The 18810-nt window shown below is 41.4% G+C and overlaps 1 protein-coding gene across 1 annotated transcript in view; it reads right to left on the bottom strand.

Annotated features, from left to right (window-relative positions):
- The window catches only part of MFSD2B (MFSD2 lysolipid transporter B, sphingolipid), a 40242-nt gene that overhangs the window by 3450 nt on the left and 17982 nt on the right, over positions 1-18810 (bottom strand). Inside the window, exons 6-12 of the mRNA XM_072858422.1 lie at positions 17201-17370; positions 12371-12461; positions 12155-12276; positions 9695-9778; positions 6836-6916; positions 2552-2661; positions 1152-1295 (exon numbers count right to left, since the gene is read on the bottom strand). Coding sequence (XP_072714523.1) covers positions 1152-1295; positions 2552-2661; positions 6836-6916; positions 9695-9778; positions 12155-12276; positions 12371-12461; positions 17201-17370 — 802 coding nt within the window. The remainder of the gene's footprint in view (positions 1-1151; positions 1296-2551; positions 2662-6835; positions 6917-9694; positions 9779-12154; positions 12277-12370; positions 12462-17200; positions 17371-18810) is intronic.

The raw sequence follows: 18810 nt of genomic DNA on the forward strand, positions 1-18810 counted from the left end.
ATAGACAAATTTACTCAAGTGCTTAGAGTTAGGTACACACTTACAGTTCATTGATTCAGGGCTTCCATGCAGTCCCACAACTGCTGATATACTCAAATTCCCAGCCCCAATTTGTGGAATGTGTTTATTTTCCTCTGAACATGCACCTATGAAAGCTACAGCTCATTTGGCATCACTCTGTCTTCTGTGTTCTCCCACAAACATCTGCCTTGGCAAATTGGGAGCTAACTGGAACGCAATTGAAAAGGGGCTAATTGGTGAACAGCGATTTGTTTGAGGGTGTTAGCAGTAAGCATCTAAAATTCCTAAGCCCAAAACACTCAGCCAAGCACTGCCTGTTATTTAGCAGTTTCAGCTGAAGGCCCTGAAGCAAAACATTCTAGTTACCAAAACCTAACTTGGAGCCAAGGGCTAGATAGTATTTCAGACAAGTTCCCTTCTAAGTGTTTATTGTGTGCTTATGTGCTGTAACAGCTACAGGCAAAGGCCCTTTCTGCTAGGTCACGCACAAAAGCAGGGCAGGAGATGGCTGACCGTTTTCTCAACCTGACTGTCTAGTCAGAACAGACAAGGCAAAAGTGGAAGGAGAACACAAAACATCTTCCAAACTGACAGGGTCTAGGTGATGGGCAGAGCTGTGAGAAAGACTCTGTTCCTGACTCTCATCAGTATCCAGTTCCCTAAAACCATGCAGGAATCGGTGATCCTTTTATGCGGAACAGGCCATTAGGCACCCTTGAAAGCAGTCCAATCCATGTAAAGACTTACAAGCTCATATACACAGTCCGACCCAGATGCAACAGGGAATGCACAAAGCAGCTGTATCACTTGTGGGGGACCTTCATCTGCTGAGCTTTCATGTTTAGTTCTTTATTCATATAAACCACTAAAATTTACATGAGTAATCTGGAAAGAGGAAAATCTAAAGGGAAGTCAGGTCTTTCTGAACTGAAACATGTTAGGGCAGGCAACTTAATGCTCAGTGGTCTGGCCTAGATGATAACAATCCTGTCTTTAGTGGTCAGCCATCTGGAGCTGCTGGCACTTTCAGGCTCAGGGCAAAAAGGCAATTAACTCCACAGGGTAAAGGCGGAGTAACCTCAGAATGCTTTCAGAGTAGATTCACTAAGTGGAAACACAGTGTTACTTACTCCAGTCCTGCTGCAGAAATTCCTAAGCCAATTCCTACTGACATCTTGGTAAAGAAAACGTAAGAAGAATAGAAAATGGTTTCATGTCCTTTTCCATGAGGATTCTGCAGGCGAAAGTTATCAACAACATCAGGCAGCATTGACCTAGAGATGAGCAAGATAAAAGAAAAACTCAAGCCAAAATCTCTTCTCAAAGTCCAAACTTACTGGAAGAGTACACCCTTCCTCCTTCTTTAAGATCTGATAGATGTAGTCATGCACATGAAAGACTACAGTTCAAAAAGTCCTACTACTGGACAGGAGAGCAAAAATCCATGTAAGAAGTGCATGGCCACATATTACAAAGTACAAAACCACTGAAAAACTATCAAACACTTGCTGGGAGGTGACAGAATTCTTTAGACTGACTGTCATTCCAATCAGAAGTTGTGATATTAAAAAAAGAATAACAAAAAACCACGTTTCTTAAGATTTCAAGGGACACTGAATCTCTGAATAGTTTCACTCTGAAATTACTCGTTTGACAAGATAACAAAATTTTCAGAAACCAATGAGGCCTATTCTCTCTCTACTTCAAGGAGACTGAATTTGGTAATGAGGAATCAGAATGGAAGCTGCTCAAATGTCAATTGTGAATTGACGTTTTATTTCCAATACATGTCACGATGTACTGTTGGAAAAAAGGGCTTCTCACTTTCTGTGCAAAAAAGCTTATGTAGTCTGACAGCTTATTTCAAACTATGTTTCCATGATCTCTTGGAGTTTTCAGGGCATTGTACAAATGAGTAATGCAAAACAGCTCTCTCAGCAACGGTCTTGCTTTCTGGTCAATTTGACCTGAATAATAATTATTCCCTCTGGAGAGGAAATGTCCCATCCTGCTCATCCTTGACCAGTTTTTTCCTCACATATTTTCAGTCCCCAAGAGCAAAGGACCTTGAATTAGAACAGTTTCTTCTAATCATATCCTTGTGTTATTTGATCTATAACAGAGGACTGCTCAAGCAGGGATACATAGCCTGGCTTATGTTTCCTCTGCTACGTTCTTAATTGCTCAGCATTAATTGATCTAACTTCATCATTCCTGTAGTTCTGTTAGAAACCAAACCTAAGCAACTGATTTACTGTTATCACAAGTTCTATAACTACTTACATTATTGATTCATCTATATACTCTTATGTACAAAGAGCAGCTACAGTAACAGTAGACATAATCTGTTAACAGGGCAACCAAAGTCATGTCACTGCAAATAGCCTGTATTATAAAAGCAGAAAAATATTCTTGGAAGAAGTAACTGTTGCCAAATTCTGCCTCTTTTGGAGGCAAATTCCATACAGTAGTACATACACGTAATGTAGACATATAGCCCTTCCCCACCTCAAATGTAAAATTCTCCTACCATGGCAACAGAAGAGATGCTGCAATGCTCAGACCAGAGACGAAGGCCACGGAGTAAGCCAGGATCAGGTTTGGAATGGTCACTAGCATGACTGCAAAAGGAATCATCCACTGAGGAAGAAGAAAAACAGTCCATCTAACTTAGAGTATGCACTGCTCAATGGTATACAGATTGCTCCCTTCAAAATATAAGATTGTGTTAGGAAAGAGTTCACGCACAGCAACGCCTAACACTTCAGTATTTTGGTGAAATGGCATTTCCAAAGAGGCCTGAGCCAATCTGTATTTATCTATCCAGAAGAATCAGAGAAAAATAGGACAAGGCATGGCAGCGACTTCTCTGTTAGCAGTATTAGGGCTATAACTGCACTAGTAAAATAAACAGTCCCAAGAGCCTATTTATCAGTCATGAGGCCAACTGGCAGACCCTGACCACATTCATACTTCTAAACATTCATAGTCTCCAAAAGAAGTGTGACCATATAAATACTTTTTGTGAAGAGCCCTTAAGTGGGCTAGTACCCAAACTGTGCCCAGATACTTCTTGGGAGATTGCTAATCAGCTTGTGCTAAGATTTTTCTGCCAATTTAGTAACAGAGATGACCAAAAACCAGTTTCTATTCTAGGCCAGTGGAACTATTTAATTTACTATTAGAGACAAACATCATCACACTGCATTTCAAGGGGAGGGACAGGGGTTCAATGGTTATTTTAAAGTGTAAATATCCCATTTCACAGATCATCTTGAGTCTTGAAAGAAGAGTTTGCTTACACCTTCATTTCCAATGACCACTTTAAAGCAATCTAGGTATTTGGCAACAACTAAACCCAAGAAGGCAGTGTGGTTTATTCCCACTCCACACAGCCAGATACGCTCATGACATTGCGCAAGTCACTAAGGCTACCCTCAGAACCAAACGAATTTGGGATCCTCAGGATTTGTTTTCTGGCAATACTTAAAACCACCAGATTTCCTCAACTTCAGCTTGAAGCAATGGGCTTACAGGATTGAAAATCCACTATTTTAAATGCTGATTGAATGCATACAGCCCAGCTGTCCCATACCCATCACATGCTCCATCTCCCACGCCTGTGAACCATGGGCACAGCACATGTAGAATCCAGAACCAGGGGCTTATCTACAGGGCTTTTTAATGATGGGGGATTAGTTTAACATTAAGTGTTTCAATCCTCTATACTTGCAGCTTGGGAGCTGAGGGTATGAGAAGAGCTTTCACAGAGAGTGATTCCCCTAAGCACTGCTATTTACAGTTCTGTATGATAAGTGATTCTGGGAGTCCTGGAGTCTAATCCATTATGTTTATGTTTTAAAGGCATTTCCCATCTAAAGCATTTGCTCCTAACCTAAGGAGGCAGAAAATAACCCTTCCTGACTGCAAGTTCCCAGCACAGACAGATAATCCTTGCATTAGCCCAATGTTGTGGCAAAATCGTTATTTCACCACAAGAGAGCACTCCAGCAATACAAGATTTTATGTTGTCTATAAGCAATTTTATGACTGCCTTATGCGCCACATGGGGCACCCACTCAGAAACCAAGGCACTTAAACAAAATTCTAGATCGATAATAATAATCATTGTAACTGTAATTTTCTACTGAAAGAGAGGCAAGGCCTGCAGGACTGAGGCTACAATGCCCTAAAGTCTCACTCATGCAATGGTAGTGCAATCATGGGGGCAGTGTTCCTGCTGCAATAAACAGCTAATGCATCTCCTTCTTTCCTACTTGTAAAGCAAATACTCTGTTATTGGCACCCTGCTCCCTAGTCACAGGGCTGCTGCCCTCTGAGTCATAAACGATATCCTACAGTCATCACATGTCTTCCATCCATTCCCTGACAGCACTATGGAAGGCGACCCTACTGGGATGCTGAAGGTGGTACTGGCCTGTGCAGGAGCACATTATGTAGGGCAAATCAGGAAAAGGTGCAGCTAAGATGTGAGTGGAAATGGGGATGGGAGAGTGGAAAAGGGGCTGCACAGCCAGGATTCATCCAAGGGCATGCCTCCATGCTGCACAGTGCTGATAGGTGGCAAATAAACAATTGCATATGTGTGGGGAAGTGAAAAGATTGGGGACGTTTTTGGAATTTTTATTTTTTACTAAATCCTCCAAAACCCACAGCCAAAAGCTATTATTGGCTAGGATAGAAGCTAGAGTTGTGAGAGAGCGTGATCTTCCACTTTTAGACGCCTTGCCAAAACCGTGAACCAACAAGCTGCCGCACTTCTTAAAATGTCTCATGACAACTTCACCTCCAGTCACCAGCTGAGAGACTTACTGATTGTAAGTTCAGCGTTTGCCCCGTGAGGGCAGAGCAGCCAATCTAAATGAACATAGCATGTGGAAGCAGAAGCAAATAAACAGAAGAGAATAATTTCTAGCCTGTGCACCAACCTGATCATGGGAAGAATGCTATCAAGAATCCTGCTTGGGCATAACCCTGTACTTCCAGAAAGTCCAGGCTTTAAGCTTCTAGGAAGTTCAGATACTTAGTCAGTACTTAGACTGTTTGTCATCTCTTGTGGAAGAATGAGTGAAAAAGGAGCAATTTCAGTGGAAGCCAAGGTTCTTGTTGCTTATCTACGTACCCTGCCTTCTACAGTCTTTCAGGGGTCTCTTCGACATAGAACCACTTTAATAGGAAAAATTAGTCTGGAGCAGTGTGAAATTTTTTTCAGGAAACTGAATTTCAAATTACATCTTCACCCTGAGAACTGAGTAAGGTTTTGGAGGAAAAAAACTTGTTTTCTCCTGTCTCCTTCCCTTCCAGAAGAACATTCCCCAGTGACAAACATAGGAGCCATAAATGATGTGATTTTATTTCAACAGTGAGAGAGAACAGATTAGTTGTACGGATCACACAAGGTGGTAGTATAGGAAGCCCCTGTGATGCATTGCCAGACACAAAATCCATCACTGAGCACACAGGGTCCCTTGAGAAATGTCTGCAAGGTGAAATAGAGATGTGGCTTTTTTTCAATCCAGCCCCCACTTAGACCATAATACAGTCAAGCAACTCAACTGTAAAATTAAGTTAAACCATGTTTACAGAGGTGCTGACAGGCTTTCCAGTCATGTTAAACTAAATTTATAGAGCCAAGTTGGTTGAAGAAAGCATTTTTCATAGCCAAGTAGACAGAGGAGGAGATTTCCTAAGGAGGAAATCTGCATTCCCTGGTCCAGTCAATGGTCCAATACTGCTTTTGGCAATTCTCTTTGCTCAAGTGGTAAAAAGAAATGAGGATGGGACTTGGATTCCAGACACCTACTTCAAAACACATAACGATTCAGCATATTTGGAACTTGGGTTTTAAAGTTACTTCTTACTAAGTTTACTTACTAAGTAATTGAAGTTACTTCTTGGAAGTAATTTCAACACACAGATTTTAATTCTAAAAATTATAACTGTTCTATTATATTCAACAATTGTCACCAGACCTAATTTTTTCAGCTTTGTTCAGATTTTGACATATAGCTTCAGGCTGGATTTTCCAAGTCCTCATGCTTTGTTGTCCACAACACAGACAATTTTTCTTTCCTCTTTCATAAGTAATTGAAGGTAAACAGGGGGAAAATGGGGAGGAACAGGCCTATACAATGACTCGCTGAGGATGATGACAGAAAATTGTTGCTGTCTGCACTAAGTGAAGGACATAAAATAATCCATCAGAGACCAGGGCAGGCTTGCTGAGCTAGCTTTGCAGAGCTGTGTCAAAGTTAAACTAGGCTTCTTTGTCTCAGGTAGGTCACCTATTTCTTTACTTCACTAATAACTGTCCATCTCTGTTCAGAGGGATGTGGGCACCCCTGCCTTCTTATGTTTCTTAGAGAAGGATGTGTAACAAACTTCTGTTTCCTCCTCTGTGACTGAATTACAGATGCAGTCAACTCAGCACCATATACAAAGACAAAACAAGCCTTGTACAACAGATAACTTGTCGACCTGAGGCAACACAGATCTGAATTTATAAAACCTCACTGGGGTTCACTTCTGAGAGCAGTCAAATGCAGAGCTTGTGCAGATTCTTAAATAAACTGGGACCTCCCGTCAGCATCAATCCATTTCTCACAAGTTTCTCTTGGAAACTTGGAATCTGTCTGAAATTTGGTGTAACAATTTAAAACAAACTCTGAAACTGAGCAAATTTCATGTAGCTTGAGGTTATAAGCACTTGAAAGAGCTCCTGAAGTGGCTTCAGTTGTCAAATGAAGTGAGCACAAGCAGATTTTTTTCTCAAAGGATTTGAGAAAATCCTTACCGAAATCCCACATGCTGCACACTTCTTGCCAAATCGCTGCAGAAACTTCTGCCAGAAGGGAATGCTCACAGCTGCTGATACCTACAATTGACAAAAACACATATCTGTACTGTGCTTACTGCCACTGTCTTCTTCAGCTGTAGAGCTCACAGACATCTTTTTGTCTAGTACATTACAGTCTGAAAGGAAGGTGAACTTGCAGATTCCTGTTTCTCCTCATCCTTTGAGTGATTTTTTTTTTTTTTTACTTCACTATTATATGTTACAAACAAAAGCTATCCATGAGAGGGTTTTCCACAGTCAAATATCAGAAGGCAGTGTCTTAAAATTTCCTTTTCCTAATGTAAGCCACAGCAGTTAAAGCTATACATGACACAGTCATTAAAGTTCCAACATATTTCAAATAGTCATACTTTATGCTAATGCCTTTTGCCCCATTATCTGAACCTGACAAACAATAAGTGAATTAAGCTCTACCCCATCGTACAGGAAGAAAGCTGAAGCGCAAGATACACTTATCTTAAGATATACTCAAGAGTACGTATCCCACACTACATGTTTATTCTTAGGAACAACCTGTAAGAGAAACAGTCGCTTACAGTCAACATTACCATTCCATATACTGTAATACTCACCTGGTATCAGCAACAAGCACAGGCAACATAGTACCAATGCACTGAAGTATTGCTATTAATGACATGTCTTCCAATTGACCTGAATTCAAATGTCATCTCATTGTTACAGTTATATTCCACTCTTTACTGACTTTAACTCCACTGTCTCTTGTCTCTCTTCTTGGTGTCCAGTACTTGCAGAGCCTTAAGATACCCAACAGTCATCCCTTGCTCTCCAACATTTTCATTTTAATCATTGGAAAAGATCTGTCTTATAATGTGGGAAAGGAAGACTCAAAGAGGGGTAGAAAGGGTGGGAGGCTGCAACCAAGACGTGGAAATGAAGTTCCCCTAAGATGATTCCACAAAGTCTCTGTGCCAAATGGGTCAGAAACCATGCAACAGCTTCCCTGAAAATGACTACTGCAGTATTCTATACGGTAGACAAATTCTCTACAAAATATTTCAAAAGTGCAGTACATGCACATCCCAGTAATTATGCAACATTAAATGTTCTACTTGTGTTAAAAGGATTTTGGTCAGAAGGATAAAAATGGCAGTTTTCAACTAATACTACCTGTAATTGTAAAGTAAGTCATGCAATACAGGAGCCATGTGTAACTGAGTTATAAGTATCACCTACCCAAGCAGAATTGGAGAGATATGGATTTGATGGGCGTTGACTGTTCAGTGGATAAGGAATTGGCTGGATGGCCACATCCAGAGGGTAGCGGTCAACGGCTCAATGTCCAGATGGAGATCAGTAACGAGTGGTGTCCCTCAGGGGACCATACTGGGACCAGTGCTGTTCAATATTTTCATCAATGACATTGACAGCAAGATCGAGTGCACCCTCAGCAAGTTTGCAGATGACACCAAGCTGAGTGGTGCAGTTGACACACCTGAGGGACGGGATGCCATCCAGAGGGGCCTGGACAAGCTGGAGAAGTGAGCCCGTGTGAACCTCATGAGGTTCAACAAGGCCAAGTGCAAGGTCCTACACCTGGGTTGGGGCAATCCTCGGTTTCAATACAGGCTGGAGGATGATGTGATCGAGAGCAGCCCTGTGGAGAAGGACTTGGGGGTACTGGACGAAAAGCTGGACATGAGCCAACAATGTGCACTCGCAGCCCAGAAGGCCAACCGTATCCTGGGCTGCATCAAAAGAAGCATGGCCAGCAGGTCGAGGGAGGGGATTCTGCCCCTCGACTCTGCTCTGGTGAGACCCCACCTGGAGTACTGCATCCAGCTCTGGAGCCCTCAGCACAAGAAGGACATGGAGCTGTTGGAGCGGGTCCAGAGGAGGGCCACGGAAATGATCCGAGGGCTGGAGCACCTCTCCTACGAGGACAGGCTGAGAGAGTTGGGGTTGTTCAGCCCGGAGAAGAGAAGGCTGCGGGAAGACCTTATAGCAGCCTTCCAGTACTTAAAGGGGGCCTAAAGGAAAGACAGGGACAGACTTTTCAGCAAGGCCTGTTGTGACAGGACAAGGAACAATGGTTTTAAACTAAGGGAGGGCAGATTTAGACTGGATTTAAGAAAGAAATTTTTTACAATGAGGGTGGTGAGGCACTGGAACAGGTTGCCCTGAGAGGTAGTGGAGGCCCCATCCCTGGAAATATTCAAGGTCAGGTTGGATGGGGGTCTGAACAACCTGATCTAGTTAAAGATGTCCCTGCTCTTGCAGGGGGGTTGGACTAGATGAACTGTAACGGTCCCTTCCAATCCAAAGCATTCTATGATTCTATGAATTCTACCTCTGCATGTCAAGAAAAAAGGTTCTGTAAAAGACTCTTTTTATCACACTGCCAATTGCTCTAGAGAGGAATCTTCATATCTCTGGATATTTTAAATATTTATCCTTGCAAGCTGCCTAGCCCAGAAGGCTCGTGTATGAATACACAAATTAGAGTTGTTTAATTTTCAGCATATCAGGCTGGGGAAAGGAAAAAAGGAGCTAAAATTCCAGACTTCCTTTCTGGTAGCAGCTTTTGCCCTTTATAGGAGCAGAAAGTGACTTACAGGTAAAAGCAACAAGGAATTAATTAAAAGCTCCAAAGCATTAATTTTTTTAGAAGTACAGTAGGGAACACCAGCTTTATTTCAAACAGGCAATGCAAAAGATGGTGTAGCTTCTTAACAGCTCTGTCTAGACACAAAACTCTTCTTGTCTTCTGTTATTTTGTGCCAAAAACCAGTGAGAACCAGCTATGAAATAAAAATATGGGAGGGAAGTGCAACTCACCAAGATGGTCACCACCAAATACTGGAAGTGATTGCGAAGATCAGCAGCATGAGTGCAGAACAGGACAAAGTTGCTCTGCTCCAGCTATTGAATTGAAGACATTTGGTGACCACCAAAAAAGAAAGGAAAATTAAAAAAGACAAAAATGACATCACACTCCATACTAGGCAAACATAGTTGGTGACTGATTTGTTAAATGTAGGATTTAGGAGTCTCATTCTTCCCTCATTTTCAACAATTTAAAGAAGCAATAACTCTCCTGTTATCACTGGAGTAATATGCCAATAATATTGGGGCAAGCAAGAAGTAAACCATGCACCTAATACAGCATAAAAATGACCAAAACAGGAACTACCTTATGAGAGGATTCTGTCTAAAGGCTTTATTCTCTGTGTTGCAATTGCCTTGTGTTGTTGTCACAGCCACAGCAGCAGATTACTGCAAGAAATTGCCCTTCCTTTTCCATAGCAATGCCATAAATCTTTCACCAGAAGATGGTGACTCCAAAACAAGTTACTCTTCAGCTGGAATTACGCTCGTGCCAACTTCCTGTAGTAAAGCAGCTAACTGCTGGTTTTGTATACAACCTTGGCTATGGAGTGTAGCTTTGGGTCAGGTATCTCCATAAGTCTGAGTACTCACTGGATAGGAGGATCTAGCTGCACTGTGTTATAATGACAGATAAAGCCACTGCCACCGTGCTTTTGCAGAACTCAGGGTGGTTCTGAACACCAGAGTAAGGTTCAGGCCCAGCTCCAGCAATTCTGCAGAAGTGGAATGACAGAGGAGGATTTAATACTCATGCCACAGCAGTATGATCAGCTCTTGCTCCTTTGTGCACTTGTAGATTATAAATGGCCAATCATCTGTATACAAATCAGGATAAAAGTTATATCCCTTCTCCATTGCCACCAAAGCCTTCCCTAGCTTGTGTCCCAGTTTACACTGCCTTCATTTTAGACGTAGAATAGCTGGGACTCTGGGATTATGGCCAATGCATCTTTACCTGCCTATTCCTTTGCTCACCAGTAGTCCACTCACTAAATTCCACAAAGTCAGTGTCCCTCCCTTGAATAACAATAGCAAGGGTTGCTCATGCTGGCTGAACTGGAGCAATACAGCTTCTAGCTTCTGCCTCCCCTCACACCTTCCCTTCAGTCTGTACAAATAGAAAAATTAAGAGATATGGACTGACAGAAGATCTTTTCCTTTCTGGGTGTCATCAGCAAGTAGAGTTGGCTGCCAGCAACTGAATGTGCCCTGTATCCTTACTGACTGAATGGATGCTGGAAGGATCTGGACCATAAGGGACCTTTCATCTTTAATCTTCTCCCTGTCTCTGGTGTTGCTCACAGTGCCTGCAGCTCCCAGATGTAAGCAGAAATGCTACTGCTATTGTTTCTCACACCTTGGGCCTTTCAGCAAGGATTGACAGATGCTGTAAAGGACAGCCTACTAACTGTGCCCAAATCCAGGCCAACAGGAAACTTCAGTGCTTCTTTGGCAAACAGACTTTTAAGCAGCCCTTCCAAGGAACTTACTAATTCACCAGGACTGCTAGTGAACACAGCACTGCTGTCTTACATGCTCTGTTCTTGCCCTCTGTCCTGATATTCACTTGATCAATGGCTCATGTGACTAAGAGTCTGTTGACAAAAATGTGAATATTATTTGCTTTTCAAAATAAAGCTAACTTCAACAGATATGTACAGATTCACGTTAAAATAACATATTTACTGAGTTGAACATAGCTCAAAAATCAAACTTTAAAAAGACTGCTGGACTATGGGGAGTAAGGGTTTCTTACTGAGTGGCTTTAAGTTTTTCTACAGCTTCTCTCTATAGGAGGATGTATTGCTTATTTTGTGAGAGCTACATTCAGCTGCAGGTCCTCATTTGAAAATTAGCTCTATCTAGCTCTGAGACAGGTCAGACCTCCTGCCTCTGAACATCTTCTTACTCTGACCTAATGCCTTCCATCACAAAAGACTCCATAAGAACCAGTTCAGCCACTATCTGAGAACAGCCACCCATGCAAAGGAAAGGGGCAGTGGTTTAAAGCCATACACACTATAGAGAAGAACAGAGAGAAGACAAAAAGCATTCTCTAAGCAACTGAAACCACAGGATACTGTAGATGGGTAACATATAATGACCCAATCTGGGTCACTAGGACTAGTTCCTCACCTTTTATGGAAAAAAAAAAAAAAAAAAAGCCACCTTTAAATGGTCAGGACTTTGGTTTTGCTTCTTGTTTCAAAGAACCGTCTCCAGCCACACAGGACCCCAGGCACCAAAAAAGGACTCTTGTTCCCTACTGATTTGTAGGGGAAGGCACCACCCCCTAGATCACCACCTCCAGTCACCAGCCAAAGGTTATTTGCATTTTAGCTGCCACAGACTCTCCCATGCTGGGACTGGAATGAGGCCAACACATGGACTTAGAAAGTCTGAAGTTACCTGAACTGCTGTCGAGATGAGAAGAAATGAAGCGGTAAGCTTCACATATGGACCATGCTTCATGGTGAGCCCAAGCCCCGTGCAAAAAGGAATTGCTCTGTCTGAACTTAAGGCATAAGGATCTAAGAGGAGCAGAATACATAAAATAACAATATTTTTCAGAGATGAATGTGAAATAATTATTATTAAATCTAGGCATATTTAAATATATCTTACCATCTTTTTCCTTTACTCCAAGAAAAAGAATGACAATTCCAAGAAGATACACACCTCCTATGACCCCTGCTGCAATCATATAAACTTTTGCCTTTGAAAAGAAAAAAGACATATTTGAAATTGTGACATGAGAATGACAAGTCATTATGAAAATTTCAGTCTTTTTCTGGTGAGTCATCTGCAAATGAAGAAACGCCTGTCTACATACAGCCAACTGTCTGTCTTTTACCTTTTCGAAAACTGTTCACTTCTGCAGTTCATTTATAAACAACACCTACTTTAGGATAAATCCAAGGCACATAAGTATATATTCCTTGCAAAAAAAAGAAGTTGTGAACAAAAGGGCTACTGTGTTGGCAACCTGAATGTTTTAAAAATTTGCTTATGTTGAGACTAGCTATAGACATACACAGTCATCTATGAAAAACATGCAGCATCCATAGAGCGATTCTAATTTGTAGTAAATCCAGTTGATCTAGCTACACAGACTGCAATCTGTATCTTCATGCTGGGTGGGAAAGGCCTCAGTACTGATGTAAACACAGTTACTACAGTTACTGCATTTATACATAATGCTAATAAAAACTTCTTTTAGGCTCTAATGAATTTTAGAAATCACACTTTCATGCCAATGTTTTGAGAATATGGTAGCTTGCACGCTTGTTTTCCCAGTTACTTAGTGAAATACTCAAGCAAATTCAGAAATCTTTGCTTCCTATTAGCCAGGGGAACAAAGCCTCCAAGGATACCTCCCATACCATCAGATCACATTTATTGTTTCTAACTCTAATTACACTGACTCTGGAACAAAGCTTTAAAAAAATATTTTGCTTTAGTATTCTGTAATAATTTATTTTATACTGTGTTATCAAAGGTAAAATAAGTGCTGGTTATAGAGCTTTATGACACAATGATTATTTGATAGGAAAATTGCATTCCAAATTATCAGTTATATGTTGCAAATGAAATTATTATAAATCTAGGAAGCAGTTGGTAAATAAGCATGCAATTACAAGAATGTACTCCCAAATATAAAGTCACTTAGTATAGATGCAAAGGTAGTCAGATGAACCATGTAAGTATAGACAATCTTCAAGACAACAGCTTCTGTTAAGATATTTACATTTCAGAAGGGGACATGGTGGAATAAAGGAGTGCAGGACTATTCTTTATTTGGGATGAAGGTTTGGTTTTTTGATATCAGAGCTATAAATTAAGTCACAGAGTACTTTTATACTATTGGTTATGGCTTGCACAGACTACAGACTGCAGTATTGTAGATACCTGAATTCACTTAAACAAGGTAATTTCAGCCTCAAAAGCAGACTAGTCAGGAGAGAAGGGGCCGGAAAAAAGGATAGTAACAGGACTCCATTATGAATTTTATATTTTGTGTCTATGTATTTGTTAATTTCCTTGAAGCAACTGAATTAAATGCTTTCTTTCACAGGTCATCGTTAAGTGTAATTTGAGCTTAAACTATCAAAGATATTCATGGTAGGCCAAATAAGATTCTCCGACCCTAAACAAAACTTGTTAGCCCATCTACAAACTATATCAATATCCATGCTTGGTTTCCAGTAGGAAAGATCCACTCCAAAGCTTACAGTAACAACTTCAGGAGAGCTTAGAAATAACCATTTCTTCCACTTCCTTTCTTCAATAATGAGCAAAATAATATCAGTCATTCACTAGGTCTTCTTTTAAACTAGGTGTGCTCTTGAGCAGCTAAGAATTAGTCCTCATGACAAAAATGGCCAGGGTCATGCTCCTGAATGGCACTAAAAGAAACAGTCAAGATTCAGCCTCTTCTAAATATTTTTTTTTAGACTGATGGAGGTACTTCAGGTTCATAGACCCTAGTCCTGCCTCAACTTATAACTCAATGTCCATCAGTCATATAACCAAAATTCAAGATCTGACATGTCCTGTTGATTGTGCAGTTAGGTGCATATTCTGTTATGCGTAGTGTGAACAAAAGGCAAGTGCCCTGTCATGCGATGCAAGCAGCTCCCCTGCATGGCTCAGCAGCCATGCATGCTCCTATAATCCAACCAAATTGATGCCAGGTTATGTGAATGGCAAAAAATTCTGGTCCTCACAAAACAGGGTAGCAGGGAGTGAGGTGGGTTGCCAGAGCAGTTCATTCAGGCTTTGGCCTCTGTGTAGGCCTGAGGGCTCTTTGGGAAAAAGGGCAGGAAAGAACAAGGAGTGAACAGAACCTTAACCATGGAAAACAGTTGGACACCATAATCCATGCTTAACCATGGGATACTACTCATCTGCAAAACCTGAGAAGGTAACACACAAAACAGTGGAAGAAGGAAAAAAACCAAAGACCAAAACAAATAAACAGGAAATCCTCCCAAAAAATGAACACATGGCTGCTTGTACATAAGGAAGTGAAATGAAGAAGATAATATCATTAATTAAATCAACCCATATAGTTGGGAAAAAAAAAAGACAAGTTTCCATTTACACTGCGACTTCTTCAGATCTGAAAAATGTGCGTCTAAAAGCTCTTCCATTGTTTCCCAGTGTTAGTAGCTAGTTTAATGAAATATATTACTTCTGCCTACAAACTCTGGCTACTTTAGGCTATGTATCTTTGCTATTTTTTCAAAATAAAAAACTATTTGACATTCAACTCATTGTGAAGGTTCTTTCTCCATCTCCCTCCTACCTCAAAAAGGACAGGAAAGCACATGTGATTAAACAGAAAATAAATAAATCAAGATCGTGTATTTTTTTTCCTTGAAAGCCATTTAAGAGATTTGAAAGTGGAAGTTGGTGATTATGGCATAAAGCAGATTCAGACAGGGAATCTGCTGTGCAATGAAATTCAGCTTGCTCCACAACTTTTCAAGCTCCCCCTCCTGACAATTCACAGAGCTGTAATAGCATAGTAGTTTTCTACATCAAGCCATTGTCCTAGAAGCTAAAAACAGGATAATGTTCTGTGTCTTGTTAAAATATACACCAGAAGTTACCTAACAAGCAGCTTCAAAAACGCTTTAATCAGCTATAAAATGGCATGGCCACTTACAGAAGCAGCCCAGCTCTTCCCAGGCAGTTTCCCAGATCAGGTCTCTGAGAAGCCTTACAATGACCTGTGCCAAAAAACAAGGATCAGGTAGCACAGAGGCAGAGAATAGTGTCTGGGAGTGGGGGAGGCAAGGGTTGGTCCCCTTCCTGGACTACCAGTGCTGGTGCCAGGGTACGCAAATTCAAAGCATGCATAAAAACATGCTTTTAGGTTGTGAATTTACTGCTGCTGAGGAGTAGTAACAGGAGCTATTCAACTACAATAAGCAGAGCACAAATACGTACATCCTGGTTTGCACCAAGCACCTGAGATTAGACTCAGGTCAAGTAATCTTCTTCATGGGGAATTTTATATATCAGTTAGTACATGCACTGACAGAGAAATAGATGAAAATATAAAAAGAAAGACTGAATCTAGCAATTGGTAAAATGGAACCAGAAAACTGCTGATTTCACAAGTGACACTGAAAAAACACTACACAAGGTAATTGTTTGATTCAGGGCCTGTTTCAGGACCACTGGAAACAATGGAAGACTATCAAATTGTGTTCACTGAGGTCTGGGTAAGGTTTTAGGATTTCCTCCAAGATATAAAACCTTCTCTGTTTCTCAAAAAATAGCAAACTGAAGCATGAAGAGATTAAATTACTTGTGCAGGATTACAGGAAAAATCTGCTGTGGAAAATGAAATAAACAAGCATGGATCTCTAGGTTCATTCCACAGTAACCACTGAGCCCTGCTCCCACTAATTGCCTGTTACCAACCATTTACTTTCAACAGTGCTTTGTACCTTCACAAGAATACAGATTCCAAGTAGGACTTACAGTTTTGTTCACGTAACAGCCGTTAATCCTTACAGGAGATCCCTAGTGATTACTTTGAAAAGCAGTGTTGCTGAACTGAAAGATCCTGCTATAGCCACCATTTTTTCACAGAATCATAGAATTATTTGGGTTGGATGGGACCTTTAAAGGTCATCTAGTTCCAATCCCCCTGCCATGGGCAGGGACATCTTTCACTAGACCAGGTTGCTCAGAGCCCCGTCCAACCTGACCTTGAATGTTTCCAGGGATGGGACATCCACAGCTTCTCTGGGCAACCTGTTCCAGTGTCTCACCACCCTTGCTGTAAAAAATTTATTCCTTATATCTAATCTAAATCTACCCTCTTTCCATTTAAAACCGTTGCCCTTTGTCCTGTCACTACAGGCCTTGGCAAAAAGTCTTTTTCCAGCTTTATAAGCATTCTCTATATATTGAAAGGCCACAATAAGGTCTCCCCGGAGCCTTCTCTTCTCCAGGTTGAACAAACACAACTCTATCAGCCTTTCGTCATAGGAGAGGTGTTCCATCCCTCCGATCATTTTTGTGGCCCTCCTCTGGACCTGCTCCAACAGGTCCACGTCTTTCTTATGCTGGGGACCCCAGAACTCAATGCAGTATTCCTGGTGGGGTAAGGTAAGCTTTTCTTATTAAGCTTCTATTTTAAGCTGTAAATCAGTCCCTAGTGAAAGCAAAAGATGGCCATATACCTTCTAGGTACTTTACAGTTTGGCATCTTCAGCAAAGCTCTTCATTGTAATTCTGCTGTCACGCTGAGAAGTGGTTGCAAAGACAACAGATGGGAAGCCTTGTTTGCAACAAGGTCATTGTCTCAGCTCTCGCGTTACTGATTTCAAGGAAGTCATGTTCATGCTCATCCGCCTGGATTATATGATATGGTATTATAGAAACACTCCCACCCCTCTCCCTAAGATATTTTAGTGTGCTCTCATAGACACTTACTTGATGAGACAGGGGATCTGAGGGGTCTGGAAAGGTGGGAGCGTCATGCCAGGAGTTGGTTGTGTTTACTGAGGGATTCACTGTGCAGTGATGAGAGGCATGAGCACTGGCCACAATCTGCCCCTGAATTGCAGCTCCAATCAAGGTCCCAAGCACTTCCATGGTCATTCCTAAAGAAGGAAGCACAAATGTGCACTGAGGATGAGAACTCGATTCTTCCACTATCTGCAAGCTTGCTTATTTGTCTCACTGAAGAGAAACCTCATCAAACCATTTTCTTTTACAGGGAACAAGCAGAAAAAGCAGTGCCAGGTACAGCAGAACTGGAAGGTCAGTAATAGAAAAGTTTCAAGGAAAGAGAGTTTTGTCATCTATTTTCTGATTAGCTTTTAGAAGCTTCCATGGAAGAGCTTCTTTTATACAAGCTGCATGATGGATATGGCCGAGATTAAGAGACACAAGAGGATAACATAGAAACCTTTCATCTCAAGGACCACGGTGGAACTACAGTTGAAATGCTGAATGCCATTTTTCCAAAGCAGGACTAGGAGCCATAACATCAGACTTTTCATCTCAAGCTTAACAGTAACTTGTGAAACATTTTTCAAGCCACTTATCTGATCAGACCTGTAGGTTCTTCAACTGTAAAATAAAATGATACTTACCTCAGGCTTATGTTGGAAATAATACAGCTGCAAAGCTCTTGGTAACAGCAGATGTTGCTTTTAACTGCCTAAGGCCACAGTCAGGCAGAGCTAGCTACCTCAGCCTCAGAGAATTATTCAGATCACTAACACTCCAAGTACCATCAGAACAAGGGATCATCGAAAAAACCAACCAAAGTCTCCATTTGGGAAAGCAAAGATCTAACCATGGCATGCAGTTCATGCTTAATGTACTCAAAATCAGTCAACAAGGTGGCTAGTTGTTACAGCTCCGTCGCAGGTGAGTGGTGAGTAATCTGGGTTCTAGACCTTTCTCACCCTGAGGGATTTCAAGCCTACCACTGCTGTTTCCACGCACTATGGCCATACCCAGCATCCCCATGGCAGGGAGATAAACTGAATTCCTGTCCTAGCTCCAGAGACTATTTACACATTTTACATAAAGATACATAGGGTTGAATGCATGAACAGGTTAGGAACAGGGACCAAGACTCCCTGTTTATGAGGGAATGCTCTTCTCATTGATGTAAAGATCAGGCTTTTTTCTACTTATTCTCTCTCAGTGGCTCCAGGGGTCCCATGTTTCTTTCTCAGAAGCACCATGGAGGATTTTGAAGGGCCACTTCCAGAGCGGGTTGTGTCCTGTTGGTTATGATACTCTCCCTGGAAAGTGAAAGGCGTTTCAAAAGCTCCTAGGTTCAGGTTTATTCAAGGTCCCTGCTCTATAACAGCCTTCCTAGGTGACCTTGGACACATGCCTTTTTGTATATCCCTGTAAAGGAATAAAAGTACTTCTCCACCTAATGGGAGAGCAATGCACACAGACTGTGAGGTATTCAGACAGTGCAGTAATGAGGGCTGTACGTAGATACAGAAGATGAAGTGAGGAAAAGGAAAGAGAGGCTCCCTAGGAGACGTAGATCATTTAAACCATTGCTAGTATGT

The sequence above is a fragment of the Ciconia boyciana genome, chromosome 3, assembly GCF_034638445.1.
Source record: "Ciconia boyciana chromosome 3, ASM3463844v1, whole genome shotgun sequence".
Taxonomy (NCBI): domain Eukaryota; kingdom Metazoa; phylum Chordata; class Aves; order Ciconiiformes; family Ciconiidae; genus Ciconia; species Ciconia boyciana.